This window comes from Macrobrachium nipponense, chromosome 12, assembly GCF_015104395.2.
Source record: "Macrobrachium nipponense isolate FS-2020 chromosome 12, ASM1510439v2, whole genome shotgun sequence".
NCBI lineage: Eukaryota > Metazoa > Arthropoda > Malacostraca > Decapoda > Palaemonidae > Macrobrachium > Macrobrachium nipponense.
In genome coordinates, this window is record NC_087205.1 from 83,115,985 (window position 1) to 83,136,603 (window position 20,619).

Consider the following 20,619-nt stretch of genomic DNA (forward strand, 5'->3'; position numbering starts at 1 on the left):
ATTTTCATGAATTTATCTCATATCTGTAGTATACGACGACTTCTAAATTACAAAACCAAAATTTTTTTTTTGAGAAAAGTGATTTATGTATTTGCAAAATTAAATAGGACAACTATATTTATAATAATGATGACTTACATAAAGGTTGTTTTTGTACATGAACTTTCCTGTCAGATATATACTTAGCTTATGTCTCTGACGTCACGACAGAATTCAAAACTCGCGGCAAACGCGACAGGTAGGTCAGGTGATCTACCCTACCCGCCGCTGGGTGGTGGGTGTATGAACCAATCCACCTTTCCAGTCATATTTTTTCTGTCGCCGGTGTCGACTACATCTGTTGTCGATACCTCTCGATTTTGGATTCTTACTCGTTTTCGCACTGGATTGTTTCATCGGACTTTTTGTGAAGTACCTGCTCTTTGGCTTGGCATTTGCGATTTGTGGACCGTTTTTTGATTATTCTTTAGATTGTTCTTGGGATTTCATTATGTCTGATTAAGAGATTAAGAAATCAACTATGTTCAGAGTTTGTTCTGTTAGCGATTGTAAGGTGAGGCTACCGAAAGCTGCGGTAGACCCTCACACAGTATGCATGAAGTGTAGGGGGAATGACTGCTCATTTATTAACCCTAGTAGAAAATGTGGTAATTTGAATGAAGAAGAATGGAAGGCGCTTTCGTCTTATTTAAGAAAGCTTGAAAAAGACAAGGTTAGGAAAACTTCATCTAGGAGTTCTAGTAGGTCTCGCGCTAGCGAGTTTTGAAACGTCGATAACCCTGTTGTAGACGTAGCTCCTTTTACCAGTTTCAGCCCCTGCTCCCTGCATCGAACCCGAATATGCTTCCTTCGAAGTGGACAATATGAGAGCCACTATTCGCAGCATGGAGTTGAAGATTAAAGCGCTAGAAGGTAAGAGTGATAGTGATATGTGCAGTGATCCCAGTGCAGTGGAGGGTGCGTCTGATCGGCTCCCTAATGCTTCTAGGCCTAGACCTCTTCCAGACTCCCAGACCCAGTGGAGGAGGAAAGTCGAAAGCCGCAGGAAGGTTAGGGAGAATCCCCACCGGTCAGGTGTCCCCTCGGTAGCGCCTGATGTTCGCTCCCAGGCTACCTTGGATAGCGCCAAGAGAGAAGTCTTACGGCAATGCTTCTCGCCTTCGCCTTCGCCTAAGCGTGGTTGGAGCCCCTCGGAAGCTTCTCGGCTGTCGAAGAGAGCTTGGCAGGCTTCTTCCGCTCTTCCCTCCAGCCCTGAAGTTTTTTCGGAAGATCTTGGATTGGAAGTGAAGAAACCGAGGATTTCGTTGGAGTTTCGTTCTCCTAGTAAGGATCGAGCTGCTTCTCCCCTTAAGGACTTTGGGAAATCTCCTGTGCGTATTTTGGCTAGTCTGCAGGCGCAGATTACGGCTCTGGCTGACTCCTTGACTGTGACTTCTCGTCGTAGGAAGGACGTATTGCTCCCGGTAAAGAAGTCCAGGCGCTCTTCTCCAGGTTTACGCTATTCGTCAGTAACCGCCCTCTCTCCAGGATTGGATCGTAATACGAGGCGCTCTTCAACGGACAGGCGCTCTCCTGCGGGCATCGTTTCTCAGTTGGACGAGGGGCAGGCTTCCCGTAGACGATCCTCCCCTGACAGGCGCTCGTCTCGAGACAGGATCTCTCCCTTTGGCAGACGCCAGGAGCCTGGTAGACGTTTTTCTCCTGGTAGCCGCTCTCCTTCAAGCTTCCACTCTCCTGTGACCAGGCACCCTTCGACGGACAGGCGCTGTTCGCCTAACAGGCGCTCTTCTCCCGACTTCCGCCCTTTGCTTAGCAGGCGCCAAGAGCCTGGTAGACGCGCTTCTCCTGCCAGGCGCTCTTCTCCTGATTTTCACTCTCCTCGAGTTAGGCGCCGAGAGTCTGTCAGACGCCTTTCACCTGGTAGGCGCTCGTCGCCAGACATTCGCTCTTCTCTCAGCAGGCGCCAAGAGCCTGATAGGCGCTTCTCACATGGCAGGCGCTCTTTGCCAAGCAGCCGCTCTCCTTTAGACAGGCGCCATGAGCCTGATAAGATGCATTTTGCCGTAGTTAGGCGCTCTTTCGCCTGATTTTCGCCCTGCGTTGCGTTTAGGCTCCAAGCGCCTAAGGAAACGCCCTCAATCACAGGACAAGAAAGATTTTGCAGGAAGACGTTCAACGGAAATGTTGACTTCTCCTGTTAGATGTCAGTCGTCTTACAGACGTTCTTCCAAAGATGGACACTCTGCTGAGGACAAGACTGCCTATCCTCGTAAGGATCGTGAAGGATCTTCAGCTGAAGAAGAACAGGATCCCTCGGAAGAAGAAATCCCTAAAGATTCCTCTGGTTCCTCTTACAAGCGCTTAACGGACCTGTTGCTTCAGGAATTCGGAGACGCCCTTTCTCCTGTCGCCCCTCCTTCGCCTCTCTCGCTTTTTTCGACCTCGAAAACTTCGAAGGTTTCATCCTGTGTTAGGATGAAACCTGGAATCTCTATGAAGAAGGCGCTTAGAGGTTTTGGCGAGTGGCTTCTTTCGAAGGAAGAGAAAGGGAAGACGGTGTTCTCTTTCCCTCCTTCTAAGCTTACTGGAAAGCTAGGGTTCTGGTATGAATCTGGAGAACCCTTGGGCCTTGTTCTTCCCTCATTGGCAGACTCGGACTTCTCTTCACTGGTGGATTCCTCTCGACGCTCTGCCCTCATGTCTGCCAAGACGACATGGGGGATGAATGAGCTTGACCACCTGAAGGGGAATGTTCCGAGTCTTGGAAGTATTCAACTTCCTTGACTGGTCTTTGGGCGTGTTGGCCAAAAAGACGCAGACCCCGGATTCCCTTTCACCTGAGGATCTCAACAGTGTTCTCACGTGTATGGACAAGGCTGTGAGAGATGGATCGAGCGAAGTCGCTTCCCTTTTCGGAGCGGGTAAGGTAAGTAATTAAGAAAAGATCTGTATACTGTTCGTTCCTGACGAAATCAGTATCTCACGCTCAGAGCAGTAGATGTTATGTTGGAGAAGGAGGCGATAGAACTAGTGAAAGATCCTCATTCTGCGGGTTTTTACAACAGACTGTTCCTAGTTCCCAAGAGCTCAGGAGGATGGAGACCGGTTCTGGATGTAAGCGCCCTGAATGTCTTCGTGGAAAAGAGGAAGTTCGTTATGGAGACGACTTCTTCAGTGTTGGCGGCTCTTCGTCCAGGGGACTGGATGGTGATCCTAGATCTTCAGGACGCTTACTTCCATGTGCCTATCCATCCTTCTTCACGGAAGTTTCTCAGATTCATGATGGGAAGGAAGATCTATCAATTCAGGGCCTTGTGCTTCGGCCTCTCGACAGCCCCTCAAGTTTTCATGGGTTTAATGAAGAATGTAGCTCAGTGGCTACATTTGGAGGGAGTGAGGCTGTTGCTCTATCTCGACGATTGGCTGATCAGAGCAACCTCACAAGAACGATGTCTGGAGGACCTTCAGAAGACACTTACTTTGGCAAGTTCGCTAGGACTTATGGTGAACTTCCAGAAGTCACAGTTAATCCCCAGTCAAGAGCGGATATATCTGGAGATTCGGATGGTTTCTCCGGATTTTCGGGCATATCCGTCTCCAGAGAGGATTGCTCGTTGCCGTGAGAAACTAACGACCTTCCTAGAGAAAGATGCATGCACAGCGAGGGAGTTGATGAGTCTGTTGGGGACACTCTCCTCGCTGGAGCAATTAGTTTCTCTAGGAAGGTTACATCTCAGACTACTCCAATTCTTCCTTTACCAGAATTGGAGGCGTCTCTCGCAAGATTTGGAGTTCCCCTTCAAGATAACAAAAGGAATCAAGAAGGACCTTCTGTGGTGGGCAGACCCTCTCCGTTTTGCAGAAGGTCTGTCTCTACACATGCCGAACCCGAACCAGATCTTGTTTTCCGACGCATCGGAGACGGGTTGGGGTGCGACCCTAGGGTCAAGAGAAGTGTCAGGCACCTGGGAGGGGGAACAGGTGTCCTGGCACATCAACAACAAAGAGTTGATGGCAGTGTGGTTGGCGTTAAAAGCTTTCGAGCCCCACGTCCGAAATACTATAGTTCAGGTCAACTCGGACAACACCACAGCCTTGGCTTACATAAGAAAGCAGGGGGGGACACACTCCTTCTCCCTGTACGAAACAGCAAAGGACCTGCTGTTGTGGTCTCAGGCAAGGAAGATCGTTCTCCTCACCAGGTTCGTACAGGGAGAAAGGAAGGAATGTCAGGGCCGACCTCCTCAGCAGGAAGAATCAAGTGCTCCCTTCGGGAGTGGACCTCTGCACTCGGAAGTTTGCCAAGGCCTGTGAGGTTATGGGGCAGACCTCATATCGACCTATTCGCGACAGCAAAGAACGCGAGGAATTAGACCACTTCTACTGCTTCCCCAACTCTCCAGACCCAGGAAGCAGTTGTCAGTGGATGCTTTCCTCCCTTCGACTGGAGAGGTCTGGATGTCTATGCTTTTCCTCCATTTAAGATTCTGGGTCAAACCTCAGGAAGTTTGCGGCCTCGGAAGCGACAAGGATGACGCTGGTAGCTCCATTCTGGCCGGCCCAAGATTGGTTCAGAGGTACTGGAATGGTTAGTGGACTTTCCAAGAGCTCTTCCACAAAGGGTAGATCTGCTCAGACAGCCCCACTTCGACAGGTATCCACAAAAACAAAAACCTCCCCGCTCTCAGTCTGACGGCGTTTCGACTGTCAAAAGTCTTGTCAGAGCGAAGGGGTTTTCAGCAAAGGCTGCTAAGGCTATCGCCTCAGCGAGAAGCCCCTCTACCTTTAGAGTCTACCAGTCAAAGTGGGACGTCTTTCGCCGTTAATGCAGAAACCAGAAGCTTTCCTCTTCCAGTTACCTCTAGTGACCCAGATCGCAGATTTCCTAGTATTTCTCAGGGAAAAATGCGGTCTTGCAGTTTCGACCATCAAAGAATATCGAAGCATGTTAGCAGCGGTGTTTAGACACAGAAACTTGGATATCTCTGACGACAAAGATCTACATGATCTGCTAAGATCTTTTGAAACTTGCAAGAAAGCCTCGATTGAAATTCCAAGCTGGAATCTGGATGTGGTTCTTCGTTTCCTGAGGTCCTCGAAGTTTGGACCACCCCAGTCAGCCTCTTTCAAAGATCTTACGAAGAAGGCTCTGTTTCTTTTGGCTTTAGCATCTGCCAAGAGAGTTAGCGAGCTTCATGCTCTAGAAGGAAGGGTAGGTTTCAAAGGAGATTCCGTGATTTGTTCCTTCCTTCCTTCTTTTCTGGCCAAGAACGAGAACCCCTCAAATCCTTGGCCCAGGAGTTTTGAGGTTCCAGGTTTAGCTCCCCTGGTAGGGGAAGAGCCTGAAAGGACTCTTTGCCCTGTGAGGAGTTTAAGATACTACCTCCAGTGGAAGAAGACTCTTAAGGGCATTAAGGACAGACTATGGTGCTCTGTAAAGGATCCCAGTAGACCATTGTCTAAAAATGCTTTGTCCTTCTTTATTAGAAGTCTAGTGAAGGAAGCACATATGGCTTGCGGTGAGGATCAGTTCAAGCTTTTGAAAGTCAAGGCGCACGAGGTAAGAGCCATTGCTACGTCCTTAGCTTTCAGCAAGAATATGTCATTCCAGAATCTGATGAAAGCTACATTCTGGAGATGCAGTTCAGTATTCGCGAACCACTACCTTAGAGACGTCAAGATTACGTATGAAAAGTGCTTCGCGTTAGGCCCGTACGTATCGGCGGATTCGGTGCTGGGGCAGGGAGCTGAAGCACATCCTTTGTAAAATTTTCCCTTGTTATTTGTATTGTGTTTTTTATGGTTGTTGGAAAGAGGATGCGAGTAGGCATCTCTTTCTATTCGTACTACTAACATTAGAATGGTTAGGTGATCTGGTTTGTGTTAGAGCTCCCTGCATTGGTAGTGGTCAGGCTCTGTCATTTAAGAGGGCGAATCCCCGTTGACATGATCCGACTTGGATTCTACTGAGTAAGTGGATATCAAATCCCTTCGGTAGACCCAAAGAGTCTTTTCAGCTGTAGGTCACACCTTCGCTGTAGCTCTTCAGGCTATGCAGACTTATAGACAGTACCTATGAAATCTTCAGCCTTATCAGGTAAGAACCAAGGATTGTTAGTATCCTACAACAGATGTTGTTTCCCCTTTTTCCTTGTTAGCTCTGTCTTTTTCCCTCCACCAAGGGTGTCAATCAGCTAAGTATATATCTGACAGGAAAGTTCATGTACAAAAATGATATTGTTATTTTACAGTAAAGTTTTGTACATACTTACCTGGCAGATATATACGATTGATGACCCTCCCAGCCTCCCCTCAGGAGACAGGTGGAAGAGAAAATATGACTGGAAAGGTGGATTGGTTCATACACTCGCCACCCATCGGCGGGTAGGGTAGATCACCTGACCTACCTGTCGCGTTTGCCGCGAGTTTTGAATTCTGTCGTGACGTCAGAGACGTAAGCTAAGTATATATCTGCCAGGTAAGTATGTACAAAACTTTATTGTAAAATAACAATATCATTTTGCTTGTTGTATCCAATCACAGTACTATTACTATTATCATATCACCATTGTATTACAGAATATAAACATTGTCATGTAGTACATCATTTGCATTTAATATTGTTTACATTCTGAAAATCTCAGTTAATTTGAGTATTATCGATATCTTCATTGCCTTATTTGTTAGAAGAGATATAATTTGGAGATCCGTTTTATCGAAAATTAATGAAGTTTGGTTGAAAATGTGCACATATGATGCACTTCATTGTAAAAGCATCATGTGCGATTTCTCCAGTTCCGAACTTCACTTCCGCCTGAGCCTGCTCATACCTCATTGCATGAGCTATGAATAAAATGTATCTTATTTTTATTTATGAAAGCCACCATGGAGTATCGGCAGGGTTTAACAACTTGACAATTTTATTAGAGCTCTCAATAAATGCCCAATAGTTGTTGTAAATGATGCCAGCAATCAGCTGTTTCTCAACTCAGTCGTTTATGTCAATACGCGTCTACAGTGATCCCCCGTATTCGCAGGGGATGCGTACCAGACCCCCCTCGAATGTTTAGAATCTGTGAATAGTTGGAACCCCTATTAAAATGCTGAAAACTGCCTATTTTGGCAGGAAAAACTGAAGAAAAACCCACTACAAATTTCTATACATGATTTATTTAATAGTTTTATCACAAAAAGTGCATTTTAGGATGAAATTTATAAAAAAAAACAGGAATTTATGGATATTTCTCATAGAAAAAATGCTGCGAATAGGTGAATTTCTCACGAATAATGGGTAGATATGGTCCAGAGAGAAATCCGCGAAACTGGAGAATGCTAATATGGGGCCCCCACTGTAATCACTTTATCCAGAATTCTAAAAACCAGAATTTTTTAGTGGAGGATGGAGGAGTATCATCATAAGTATTACAGTCGATGAAAGAGAGAGACTGACTATTATCTCAGTAAAGTTCTTACACTGATAGAGATCCACTTGCAAAATTTGAATAGTTGTATTGAGAGTAATGCTAATTTTAATAAAACTTGTTTTAGTGTAATTACATATATTGCATGTATTATCACATTATGATATATAGAAAGAGCTATGATACACCATTTGCATTCTGGTTTTGTTTACAGCCTTAAAATAATCAGCTGATTGCATTTTACTGATATCATCGCTGTCTTTATTTGCCGAATGGAACATAATACAGAGATATGTTCGTTTCGTAAATTATCAAAGCTGGGTTTAACAAAGCTCATTCTATATTCTGTTTTTCATACTTACATCGCCTAAAAGGGAAACCATTGTTTTGTTTGTGTTTCATCGCCATTCTCAAAGAACCGCTAATAACAATACAATAATGAACCATAATACAATTATTACAGTAGTACCTCGAGATACAAAATTAATCCATTCCGAGGCGCCCTTCGTATCATGAAGTTTTCGTATCTTGGACCACATTTTACATGTAAAATGGCTAATCCGTTCTAAGCCCTCCAAAAACACCCCAGTAAATTATATTTCCAGGCCTAAAACACATGTTCTAGGGTTACGACCCCGATCCGACGGAAGAAATTTGACTCCAAAAAGGCAAAATACTGTACATACTTGAGTAATATTCAACTGCATGTAATGTTCAACCCCTTTTTTACTGCATATATTAGGACTTTAGCATATGTCCCTTAGCAATAAGCCTAGCCTATGTTAGTGGTTGCTACTGTAGCCTAGTCTATGATTCTGACATCTAAACCTAAGAGCTAAAATCTTAGAATATGCCAATAAAATGTATAAATAATCAGTATGTACTCATTTCAAATAATTATTAATTAATCATTAACTATAATACACAAACAAACAAAAAACAAACCTTCCAATCGATTGTTTACATTCAGCTCTTACCTGTCTTACCTCTTATGAGTACCGAACGAACGCCAAGTAATCATTTTTCCTAGCACACAGTAAGCCATAAATTGTCATTAGTATCTCTCTTCAACTAATGAAACTACCAAACAGTATAATAACCATTCATTTCTATTCTTTATTCTATCTTTACCTAATGGAGATACCGAGTTACTGAGAGCTATAATGAAAGATACGTATACGTAACGTAATAATAAAACAGAAGAAGAATTCTAAAAAATACGTAATATTTGTTGGCAGTCTGATTTATTTTATATTTTATGATATCTAATTCACAATTTTTTTTATTGAATGTATGTATTGCCTGTCTCATTTCAAATAATTATTAAGTAACCATTAACTATAAAATAAACAAACCAAAAATAGCTTCCAAACCTCTGTTTACATCCAGCACTTACGAGTATCGAACGATCGCCAAGCAATCACTTTACACAGTAAGCCATAAATTTTCATTATCTCTTCAACTACTGAAACTACCAAACAGTATAATAACCATTCATTTCTATTCTTTATTCTATCTTTACCTAATGTTTTTTTTTATTAAATGTATTGCGTGAATAAGTTTTTCAATTTACAGCATCCTTTTACCAATAGAACACTTAAAGCACAAGGGGTAGATGCTGACCAATAGGAGAGCAGGACCTTATGGGGTGACTAGCATCAGGAACCAATGGGAGAGCGGAGGATGGTGGCGAGTTTACTCGTTGGTGGCGCGGGAGTTTTAAAATTGTTCTCGGTGGTCCGGGTCGAATCTCGGGACTTTACAGCAACAACCTTTCGTTCATCTTGAAAAACTTTTTGGTTTCGGGGTATGTAGAGCTGTAAAAAGATTTTCGTATTTTGCTTTCGTATCTCGAGTTTTCGTAAGTTGAGCCTTTTCGTATGTCGAGGTACCACTGTATTCATATAACTGAATTATTCTAAACAGTTACAAACGGTTTTGCGTGCTGCCTCACTTGATGTTTGCTGCATTTTAGTATAAAAGCATGGGGGAATGTGAAAATAGTGTCAAAAATGCCATGGATGGGACCAAAGATGATTTGTGTGATATTGACAACAAAGCCGTAGTTGACTTGCTAGAACCAGACTGGAATCCCTATGATGGAGGCACATGTGATCAATTTTGCAATATGTATGAGAAACTTTTAATGGAAAATGAATACATATAGGAAGGATCTTGTTAGGAAGAGATCAGTGAATATTGCAAGAGGTATGGTAAGTTATTTCAGTTAAATAATTCAGAATATTATCATAAACATATATGGAATTTTGCAAGATTATTTTTCTACTTTTACCATTTTCTTCACAGGTTAGGAAGATGACAGCTACAAGACCAAAACGAAAGTTAACAAATCGCTCAAACTTTGAAAATAAGTGTTTTGATTGTGGGAAAACTTTTCTTAAACCTTCTCAGTTGATACGCCACATTCGAATACACACAGGAGAGAGACCATTCAAGGTATGTACTCATTTTTTTTCTTTAAGTACCAGTTTAGAGGGCATCAGTCCTTAAAGCCTCTTAGGTGCATACATGTAAAATGTTGTACAGGTGTATCAGAAGTGTTATATTTGTGTCTCATGATTTTAAACGTTGAGGTGGTAGTCATATGTGCAAACAAAAACCGTCATTTGGCTGATATTGCCAATACAGGAAAACAAAGACTGCATGAACAGATATCTACAATGATGGTTTATAAATTGTCAGGACAACAATTGATACTGAAATACTCCTAGAATTGATACAGTTTCTCCAATTATTGTGACTGAATATCATCGATAAGGAAAGGATTAGATGTATGCTTTTGTCACTGACTTTTTCATGGGATTAACTGTAAGTTTTGTTATTTCCTCATGTGGTTACTATGTAACAGATGTTGAATACAAGAAAGGCTGAGGAAACAAGGGAGAGGGGGGACAGAAGTTTAAAGTGAGAGTGAGAGAGAGAGAGAGAGAGAGACGAAGAGAGTAGAGATGAGAGAGAGAGAGAGAGAGAGAGAGAGAGAGAGAGAGAGAGAGAGAACTAGCCCACCTAGAGAATAAAAAAAAGTGTACTTGTAAGCTAATGCAGTGTCTAATGGTTTGCTTGAGTTTTACTTGATACTGATCTTAACCCTCTTACGCCGATTGGACGTATTAAACGTCGAGTCAAAATGTCTCCCGTATGCCGATTGGACGTATTATACGTCGACTCAAAAAATTTTTTTTTTTAAATTTGCGGAAAAATACTTATAGGCCTACCAGCCGAAAACTTTTGAATCACGCGCCTTGGGGGCTGCCTGCTGGGAGTTCTCGGATCAAGGCGGTTGTTTTGTTTACAATCGTTACGCGGAGGCGTGCAAGCGCGAATTTCTTTCTTATCGCACTAAAAAGTATCAGTGACATCTCAAAAATTATTTCGTCACTTTGACATAATTTTTGCACCGTTTTAAATTATCCGTTACATGAAGTATTATATATGAAAATGTGCACAATTTCATGTAGAATACAACAAAAAAATACTCATGATTGTAGCTTTTATCAGTTTTGAAATATTTTCATATGAATAACGATAAGTGGCAAAATTTCAACCTTTGGTCAACTTTGACTCTACCGAAATGGTCGAAAAACAAAATTGTAAGTTAAATCTCTTATATTCTAGTAATATTCAATCATTTGCCTTCATTTTGAAACAAATTGGACATCTCTAGCACAATATTTCTATTTATGGTGAATTTATGAAAAAACTTTTTCCTTACGTCCGCGCGGTAACTCTTCTGATAAATTTTTTTCGTGCGATTGTCCTAATGTTTGCACCATTTTAAATTTGCTGTTACATAAAGTTTTATATATGGAAATGTTTGCAATTTCATGCACAATACAACTTAAAACAACCCATGGTTGTAGCTTTTATCAGTTTTGAAATATTTTCATATAAATAACGATGTGCCAAAATTTCAACCTATGGTCAACTTTGACTCTACCGAAATGGTCAAATAACGCAATTATAAGCTAAAATTCTTATATTCTAGTAATATTCAATCATTTACCTTAATTTTCCAATGAATTAGAAGTCTCTAGCACAATATTTCGATTTATGGTGAATTTATAAAAAAAAAACATTTTCCTTACGTCCGCGCGGTAACTCTTCCGAAAAAAATCAGACATTTTTTCTTGCTATTGTTGAAATGTTTGCACCATTTAAAAGTAGCCGTTACATAAAGTTTTATATATGAAAATATGTGCAATTTCATTTAGAATACAACTAAAAATTACTGAAGGTTGTATTTCTCTTTTTCAAAATATTTGCATATAAATCACGATAAATAGAAAAAAACTATGTTCTGTCAACTTTGACTCTACCGAAATAGTCGAAAAACGCAATTGTAAGCTAAAACTCTTACAATCTAGTAATATACAGTCATTTATCTTTATTTTGAAACAAATTCGAAGTGTCTAGCACAATATTTAGATATATGGTGAATTTAAAAAAAAAACTTTCTTTCCCTCCGCCCGCCGATTCGCGGCCGCAAATCTCCGAAATGTGTATGTCTCAGTCTCCTAATATTTGCTCCTTTTCTTATTAGGCGTTTTATAGAGTTTCGTGTATGAAAATGTGCGCAAATTCATGAAGAATACAAACGAAAATATGAGAAGGTTGTAGCTTTTCTCATTTTTGCAATATTTGCATATAAAAAAATATATATAAAAATTTCGACATTTGGTCAACTTTAACTCGTCTGAAATGGTCGAAAACTGCAATTCTAAGCTATAACTCTTACAGTATCATAATATTCAATCATTTTTCTTTATTTTGAAAAAAATTGGAAGTCTCTAGAACAATATTTAGATATATGGTGAATTTCTGAAAAAAAATTTTTTACGTCCGCGCGTTACGAATTCATGCATCATTTTGTGATAATATTTTTTCTGTGTTGCTTTGATCGTTTTACAATGTGTTATATATCAAAATGATTGCAATTTAGTGTACAATACAACGATAAAAAAAAGTAACTCGTTAGCTTTAACCGTTTTTTGCACAGCTCGATTTGAATACAATTGTGTATGATTTTTTTTTTGTCGATACTATGTATCGCATTATTTATATATGATAATGATATTTTTTTCATTTCTGATGGTTGCATACTAAACTTCAGGCAATGACAAAAAAAGGAGCCAAAAATGAACTCTTAATCTTGAAAACTAAGTGTGCTGTGATTTTTTGAAAAAATTATTTTTTCTGCTTCCACGCTCACTCCAAACCCGCCTCGGCATACGGGAGACGTTTTGATTTTTAGAGCTTCGGCATAAGAGGGTTAAGCAACCTATGCAAAGTAGACGATATTTATGAATTTCTAATGGAAATATTGGTATAAAGTTTGTGAATCCATGACTCTAGAGCAGGGGTGTGCAACCTGCGGCCCAAGAGCTACATGAGGCCCTCAAAGGCTTTCATTGCGGCCCTTTCTCTTAAAAATAAATAAGCTATAGTGTGGCCCTCAAAGAGAGAGAGAGAGAGAGAGAGAGAGAGAGAGAGAGAGAGAGAGAGAGAGAGAGAGAGAGAGAGAGAGAGCCTCGAACTGAATATTCCAACAACTTCTCTCTCTCTCTCTCTCGTTTTCATCAACAACCCTTCCTCAATAACAGATGGTACAAGGGGTTATCATTATCAGTAATCCCTTTTAAGACCATTGTAGACACCGAACCGATCATTATTTTTAAGGTTGGATTTTTACAGTTTTTACAGTCTCTGCTATGCTTTGCAGTACAGCCGTACAAGAATTAATATAGTTCTCAGTTTATCTCAGACTTAAGTGGTGAAATCAGTGTGCATCATTTGTTGTGGTTCATTTGTGATTACCTGTATTCTATATATTTTGCTCAGCAGGAGAGATCTTATTGTACCAGTTTTATAAGAAGCATGTATCAGTAACAGTGTATCCAAAACTCTCTGCTCATGCAAGGTAAATGATGGCAGTGTTTGGTAGCATATATGTTTGTGAGCATTCTTTTCAAAAATGAATCTGGTTAAAAACAAGTATAGGTCTGTACTTACTGATGAACATTTGGAATGTACCGTGCGTGTAGCCACATCATCCATACAGCCTGATATTGATGAGTTGGTGTCCCAAATGCAACATCAACCATCTCACTAGGGTAGCCTTTCATTTGCTCATTAATGGTTAGGAAAATATCTGTTTGATAATTCTTAATGTTAATGATCCCAGTTAACCAAAAATAAGTAATTATTTCTGTTTGTACACGATAATTATAAGGTACGGTAGCCTTTCATTTGCTCATTTATAGTAAAAAGAAAGTACTTTTGTTTCAGACAATTCTTATTTTTGTGATCCCAATTTAACTAAAATCAGTAACACTAATTATCTATCTTTATTAGTATAATCTCACATAATATGTCTTCGATCGTAGTCAATAACATGAAATAGTAAGGTTATGTGGCCCTTGATACCGACAGAGTCGTGACTAGTGGCCCTTTGGGAAAAAAGGTTGCACACCCCTGCTCTAGAGCTATGAAGGTGGAAGCTTTGTAGATGATAATACCATGTGATAAAGTTAATAGTACTATGTACTGCACATTTTAGTGGGAAGTCAGGCTTAACTTTTTACTGGGGGTGATGATCTAGCATTATCATTCTTATTGTTTATCATTTTAAAAAGTGAAATAGTGACAAAACACCAAGAAATAAAAGGTGAGAAATGATAAGAGGAGAGAGGGAAGGGGTATGTGTGTGTTTGTGCTTCTATCTTTTTGCATTATTTTTTATTACAAGTTATTATTCTTTTTTGAAATGTGATTCATATACGTAATTGTGTATCCCACGAAACATATCGCATTACCTCTTTACCCAAGGTTTTAACCAATGATGTGTAATTGTGTAAGCTGATTCATAACATGTTTTGGATAAGTTAGGATTCATTAATTTTTGTATGCCATACCATAAAAATGCACTGCAACTGGTTTTTTGTAGTTTCTTGCTTATGCTGTTATGATTATGCTCAGTTTCCTTCTTTATGCCGTATTGAAAATCCGCAATGAGTGTGGAAATACTATTCGGGAAAAAACAAATACTGAAAGGTTGAGCTGGAGCTAGGAAAAATACTAAAGCATCATCATGAAACAGTGACTACTACTGACAGATCTAGGGATGATATTGTTGATAGTAGTCAAAATACAGTATTTTGAAGAGACCTTTTCACTAGAATACTGTACAGTGTATCACTATTAAACCATGCAGGTTATAGTGTCAAGTTATGGGAGATCAAGTTAGAAGATCAATACAAAAGTTAGATGAATATTAATGAAATACTACACAGATGTAATATTCATAATTGCCTTGCAGTTCCATAGATTAATAAATTTCTCAGATTTCTGCTGGAAAATCCCCTTGGTAACTATGTGGGTAGATGGACAACAGTGAAATGATACTTTAGATATTCATGTAAGAGTGGCATTGTATATTGAAAAAATTTCTGATTGTATAACAGGTGAATCAGAAGATTTTTCATCCTAGAGAGTAAGGATATTTATTCAATGTTTATGCATTAAACTACTATAGAATTTAGTTTTTACCTGTCCGTCGTACAAAATATTACTAAAATGTTTGTGTTCTTACTTTTATTTCAACAGTGTACATGGCCTGGATGTGACAGAGCCTTCAATCAAAAGAATACAATGCAGATTCACATGGATATTCATACTGGTACTAAAGCACACAAATGTGAATTTTGTAATCAGGAATTTATACAACGAAGTAAGTACAGTGTGATTTTGTGATCGAAATGTCTATAAATAGAACAGAAGTAGAGTGCTGTCATTGGCTAACAGATCACCTTGGTAACCAGCCAACCAATCAGGTTTTAGATGTCTGTAAGTGCTCATGTTTTGAATGCAACACATAGTTTTTAATAGTGTATTTATTTTACTGATTGTATGAAGAATAGAATGAATCCCTTCCTTCAAAATTGTTGAAATATAAAAGATGAATAAAATGATGATAGAATTCAGCTGCAAAGAGGAACTGGCAATCTCTCTCTCTCTCTCTCTCTCTCTCTCTCTCTCTCTCTCTCTCTCTCTCTCTCTCTCTCTCTCTCTCTCTCTCTCTCTCTCTCACACACACATGTCATTTGCAAGGTAAACACACATAAACACAAGTATTGTTAAGTAACTCAGCTTTTGTCTTTGTAAAGTTTACCTTTGTCACTTTCTTTCCTAAAAACATAGTACAAAGCATCATATGGTAGGTACTAGTCAGGCAGCAGATAAGTAAAACTTCCAGACAATAACGTGTCGTAATGACAGTATATACTGCTCGCAAGTAAAATTGGTTACAAGTTAAAAGCATTTTAGTTAAGTACTATATAAATACTATTCGTATTTGTATATATAAAATAAAAACATAAATGAAAAGTATGTTTACCTTTGGTAAATAAAATGGGAAAAGGTATAGGACAAATGGAGGAGGAGTAACTATCTTCAATCTGGATGAACATGTGTATTTTTATTAAATCAGCTGACCCTCTTCTGTTTCCATTTCATCCGATGTTTGGATTATTGGGGTCTTGTTTATCGAGGTTCGACTGTATCCCATATCTATAAATCTTCAAAACTAGATAAATTATTGATAATTTTGACATGAGCTATGTTTTACTTCCCACAATCTGTATCCAGTTCAAGCCAAGTAGTTAACATATCTCCCTTCCCACCTCCGCTTCCTCTTAGACATGTTCAAGATGTTCACTTGAGGTGCAATCACACAGTTTATTTATTCACTTCTTAACACATAGTTCAGAGATTACTAGAAATAAGCAACTTGCACAACCATCCAAAACTTTCTCTGTGTCATAACAAAAGAGATTTTGATATGGGAGGCTTAGTTTTGTCTTATTGATTAACCCATAAACGCCGAAGCGGTATTTTAAAAATCGTCTGCCGTATGCTGGCGGCGTTCACGAGTGAGCGCCGAAGCGGAAAAAATGTTTTTTTTCAAAAATCACAGCACGCTTAGTTTTCAAGATTAAGAGTTCATTTTTGGCTCCTTTTTTTGTCATTGCCTGAAGTTTAGTATGCAGCCATCAGAAATGAAAAAAAATAATATATAAATATTGGGATATATGACAGCACAAAAAAAAAATTTCATATATAATTGTATACAAATCGTGCTGTGAGCAAAACGGTTAAAGCTAACGAGTTAATTTTTTTCGTTGTATTGTACACTAAATTGTGATCATTTTGGTATATAACACATTGTAAAACGATCAAGGCAACACAGAGAAAATATTATCACAAAATGATGTATGAATTCATAACACGCGGACGTAAAAAAAACTGTTTTCAAAAATTCACTATAAATCGAAATATTGTGCCAGAGACTTCCCGTTTGTTGCAAAATGAAGGTAATTGATTGAATATTACTAGACTGTAGTTGTTGTAGCTTACAATTGCAGTTTTCAACCATTTCGGTTGAGTTAAAGTTGACCGAAGGACGAATTTTTTCTATTTATCGTTATTTATAGGAAAATATTTCAAAACTGATAAAAGCTACAACCATAGGTTGTTTATTATTGTATTCTACATGAAATTGTGCACATTTTCATATATAAAACTTAATGTAACGGCTAATTTAAAATGGTGCAAACATTACGACAGTTAGACGAAAAACTTTATTATTTTTTTGGAAGAGTTACTGCGCGAACGTAAGGAAAAAGATTATTTCATAAATTCACCATAAATCTAAATATTGTGCTAGAGACTTCCAATTTGTTGCCAAATAAAGGTAAATGATTGAATATTACTAGAATGTAATAGTTTTAGCTTACAATTGCGTTTTTCAACCATTTTGGTCGAGTCAAAGTTGACCAAAGGTTGAAATTTTGCCACTTATCGTTATTTATATGAAAATATTCCAAAACTGATAAAAGCTACAACCATGGGTTGTTTTTTGTTGTATTCTGCATGAAATTGTGCACATTTCCACATATAAAACTTTATGTAACGGCTAATTTAAAATGGTGCAAACATTACGACAATCGGACGAAAAAATTTATGATTTTTTCGGAAGAGTTACTGCGCGGACGTAAGGAAAAAGTTTTTTCATAAATTCACCATAAATCTCAATATTGTGCTAGAGACTTCCAATTTGTTGCAAAATAAAGGTAAATGATTGAATATTACTAGAATATAAGAGTTTTAGCTTACAATTACGTTTTTGGTAGAGTCAAATTTGACCGAAGGTTGAAATTTTGCCATTTATCGTTATTTATATGAAAATATTTCAAAATTGATAAAAGCTACAACCATGAGTTGATTTTAGTTGTATTCTACATGAAATTGCGCACATTTTCATATATAATACTCCATGTAACGGCTAATATAAAATGGTGCAAAAATGATGTCAAATTGACAAAGTAATTTTTGAGATGTGTCGCTGATACTTTTTAGTGCGAGAAGAAATAAATTTGCGCTTGCGTGCCTGGGTAACGATTGTAAACAAAACAACGCCTTGATCCGTGAGCTCCCAGCATCCTCCAAGGTGCGTGATTCAAAAGTTTTCTCCTAGTAGGCCTATAACTATTTTTCCGCGAATTTAAAAAAAAACTTTTTTTTATATCAACGTACCATACATCCAATCGGCACCCAACAGACAATTTACATCGGCGTTTAATACGTCCAATCGGCGTTAAAGGGTTAATGAATGTAGATTGATGCACTTGTCCACAAGGTATGCAAACAGTGTTATATGCGGTATTTCAACCTCACACCAAGCAGAACAGTGGTGAATTTGCTTAACTGTATAGCATTTTATATTTTCAATAATTCTTTTGAAACAAAATTGTATAGGTGAAGAATTTAATATTACATAGACAAATGTATAGCTAGCTCTGACTGTATAACTAACTATAGATAACTTTTCTGCATTCCTTTCTTGTTTGTTTCATACCAGGATAAACAATGATGAATAGCCAAATATTCATGTTTCAGGTAATTTACGTTGCCACATCAAACGGGTTCATCCAGTAGATAAAACAGATCAGCAGTTATTTGAGTGTGAAGAGTGCTCATGTGTATTCAAGCGAGCTGGAAGTCTTAATGCTCATGTATCACGGGCACATTCAGGAACATCTGTGATATTAGTAAGTATTGTTTTTAGACACTTATAATTTTTAGGTGTTTAATGGCAGTAACCCCTGGTAACATATTTCTTGGCACCCCTGAAACTGAACTAGAAAATCAGATATTTTTTCTAATGAATCCCATATAAAACACCACTGAAAGAATCATTAGGTTCTCTTGATTCATCATTTGTTCATGCTGCAAGTTCCTGAGTTTTGTTCTTTCTTGTGTTTGGTTATAAAAAGACCTTAAAAGAGATTTGGCAGTTTTGTAAACCAATGTTGACATTGGTTTTGTTTTAATCACCGTCTCTTTTAATCATCACATCATGACATAATGGAAATTAATAAAGGATTATAGGTTTAGGGAATTTATCATCGCTCTCAATTGTTTGTAGTGGCAAATACTTTAAGACTACACTGCTATGTTTTTTCATCTGTATTATTTCAAATGGAAGTTATGTCCTATCAGTGGTTAGTTTAACCCAAAAATGTATATCTTCCACTTTTAACATTTTATTCTTTAAAGGGATATACTTGGTTTGAAAATTCAGTGAAGATACTTTTTGTTGTCAGTATGTATAGGTACTTTGATTGTTTTTAACCAGTTTCCAGCTGGCGCAAGAAGATTATACTATTGTTAAGACCTCAGGTTTTGTTAGCTATGAAAAATACAAATTGATAAAAAATTTGTCATTTTTGAAGTGTACTCTGTCCTTGCAACTTGTACCTAATGAAACTATAATAGAAATTATGGGTAGGCTGATGTAACTTGCACCTAATATAACCAATAATATAGAAATTGTAAATGGGTTGATAATTGGTTGTTAGTTTTTTGTACTGTTTTTATATTTAAATTTGTCTATATGATTATCTTATAATTAAGGTCTTAATAAAATGGTTGAGCAATATGAAGTAATACTGCATATGAATAGCTTTTGAATTTGTAAATGTTGAGCCAAAATGAGATTCTGCTATTGACTCTTTCTAACTCTTTCCATCTTTTATGTTGTCATCAGGGGTTTGATGTACCCCCAGACATGCGTAATGTAATAAAAGAGATGCAGGATTTGGAGAAAGCTAGTCAAGGAAGGAAAAAGGTAAGATTAAAGGCATAGTATTATGCACTGAGATATCATGCTCACTTATTGAAATCACTGAAGATTGTAGAAATTAATTTTAAGGTTAAAGGTGATGTAAGTGTTACATTAAAATAAAGAATGTATGTACACATTCTGTAGAGTAATGCATGTTACCAAGAACCAGGCCATAGACCAAGGAGGTCATGCAGAAAGATTGACCAAGCAACCCAGTGTGTGAACACCTGGGATCAGCATTACCTATGTCGGACAATAACATCAACAATGCCTTCTCTGGGAATCAGTTGACTCTCCCACGAGACGTCATGGCCTACGTGACTAACCTAGTTACGTATGTTAGTTCATCTGTCTGTATATTGAGCAGTGTTTGCTCTCCTATGATTTGTAAACGAATTGTATCGCAGACTTCACCTTCCTCTCTTAGCTTAAACATCTATTCAAAAACCTTCTTTGCATCTATCCAACGATTTAAGCTAGAAGAATATATCTTATATTTTGTACCATGTGTTTCCACGACTTAACCTCCACACCAGAAAGAAGCAATTGAAACGAAATTTAGAGAATATCTTCACAGTCAATGGAGACATAGCTAAGAATGAATGGTGTTATACAAACTGACATTTGCGATGCAGACCAAAAGTACAACTTGGTGCCTTGCATGTAATTAAAGACGAAGACACCAACAAATGGTGGCAAACGGTTCTACCGAAGACTACCAATGGTGGCGAGCGGTTCTACTGAAGACTAACAATGGTGGCAGATTACGAAGACTTACGAATGGCAGCAATGCATTTAAACTCCGGTACAAAACTTGGAAGCAGAATTTAAACATTATCAAACATCGGAAACCTTCTACAATGTCAAGCCAAAAGAATCTACAATCAACATCATGCCTCAGGCGACGGCGCTGATGGCTTCGTCATCGTATGTTGGACGTCATAGACAGCGTGGAACTTCGAGAACTTCCGCCGACGTGTCTTCCGGAGAGGATCA

At 38.5% G+C, this 20,619-nt stretch overlaps 1 protein-coding gene across 1 annotated transcript in view; it reads left to right on the top strand.

Moving 5' to 3' along the window:
* The window catches only part of LOC135225036 (zinc finger protein 236-like), a gene marked incomplete at its 3' end in the record, with an annotated part of 98,632 nt that overhangs the window by 24,128 nt on the left and 53,885 nt on the right, over nucleotides 1-20,619 (top strand). Inside the window, 4 exon segments of the mRNA XM_064264313.1 lie at nucleotides 9,729-9,878; nucleotides 15,045-15,168; nucleotides 18,396-18,547; nucleotides 19,546-19,626. Coding sequence (XP_064120383.1) covers nucleotides 9,729-9,878; nucleotides 15,045-15,168; nucleotides 18,396-18,547; nucleotides 19,546-19,626 — 507 coding nt within the window.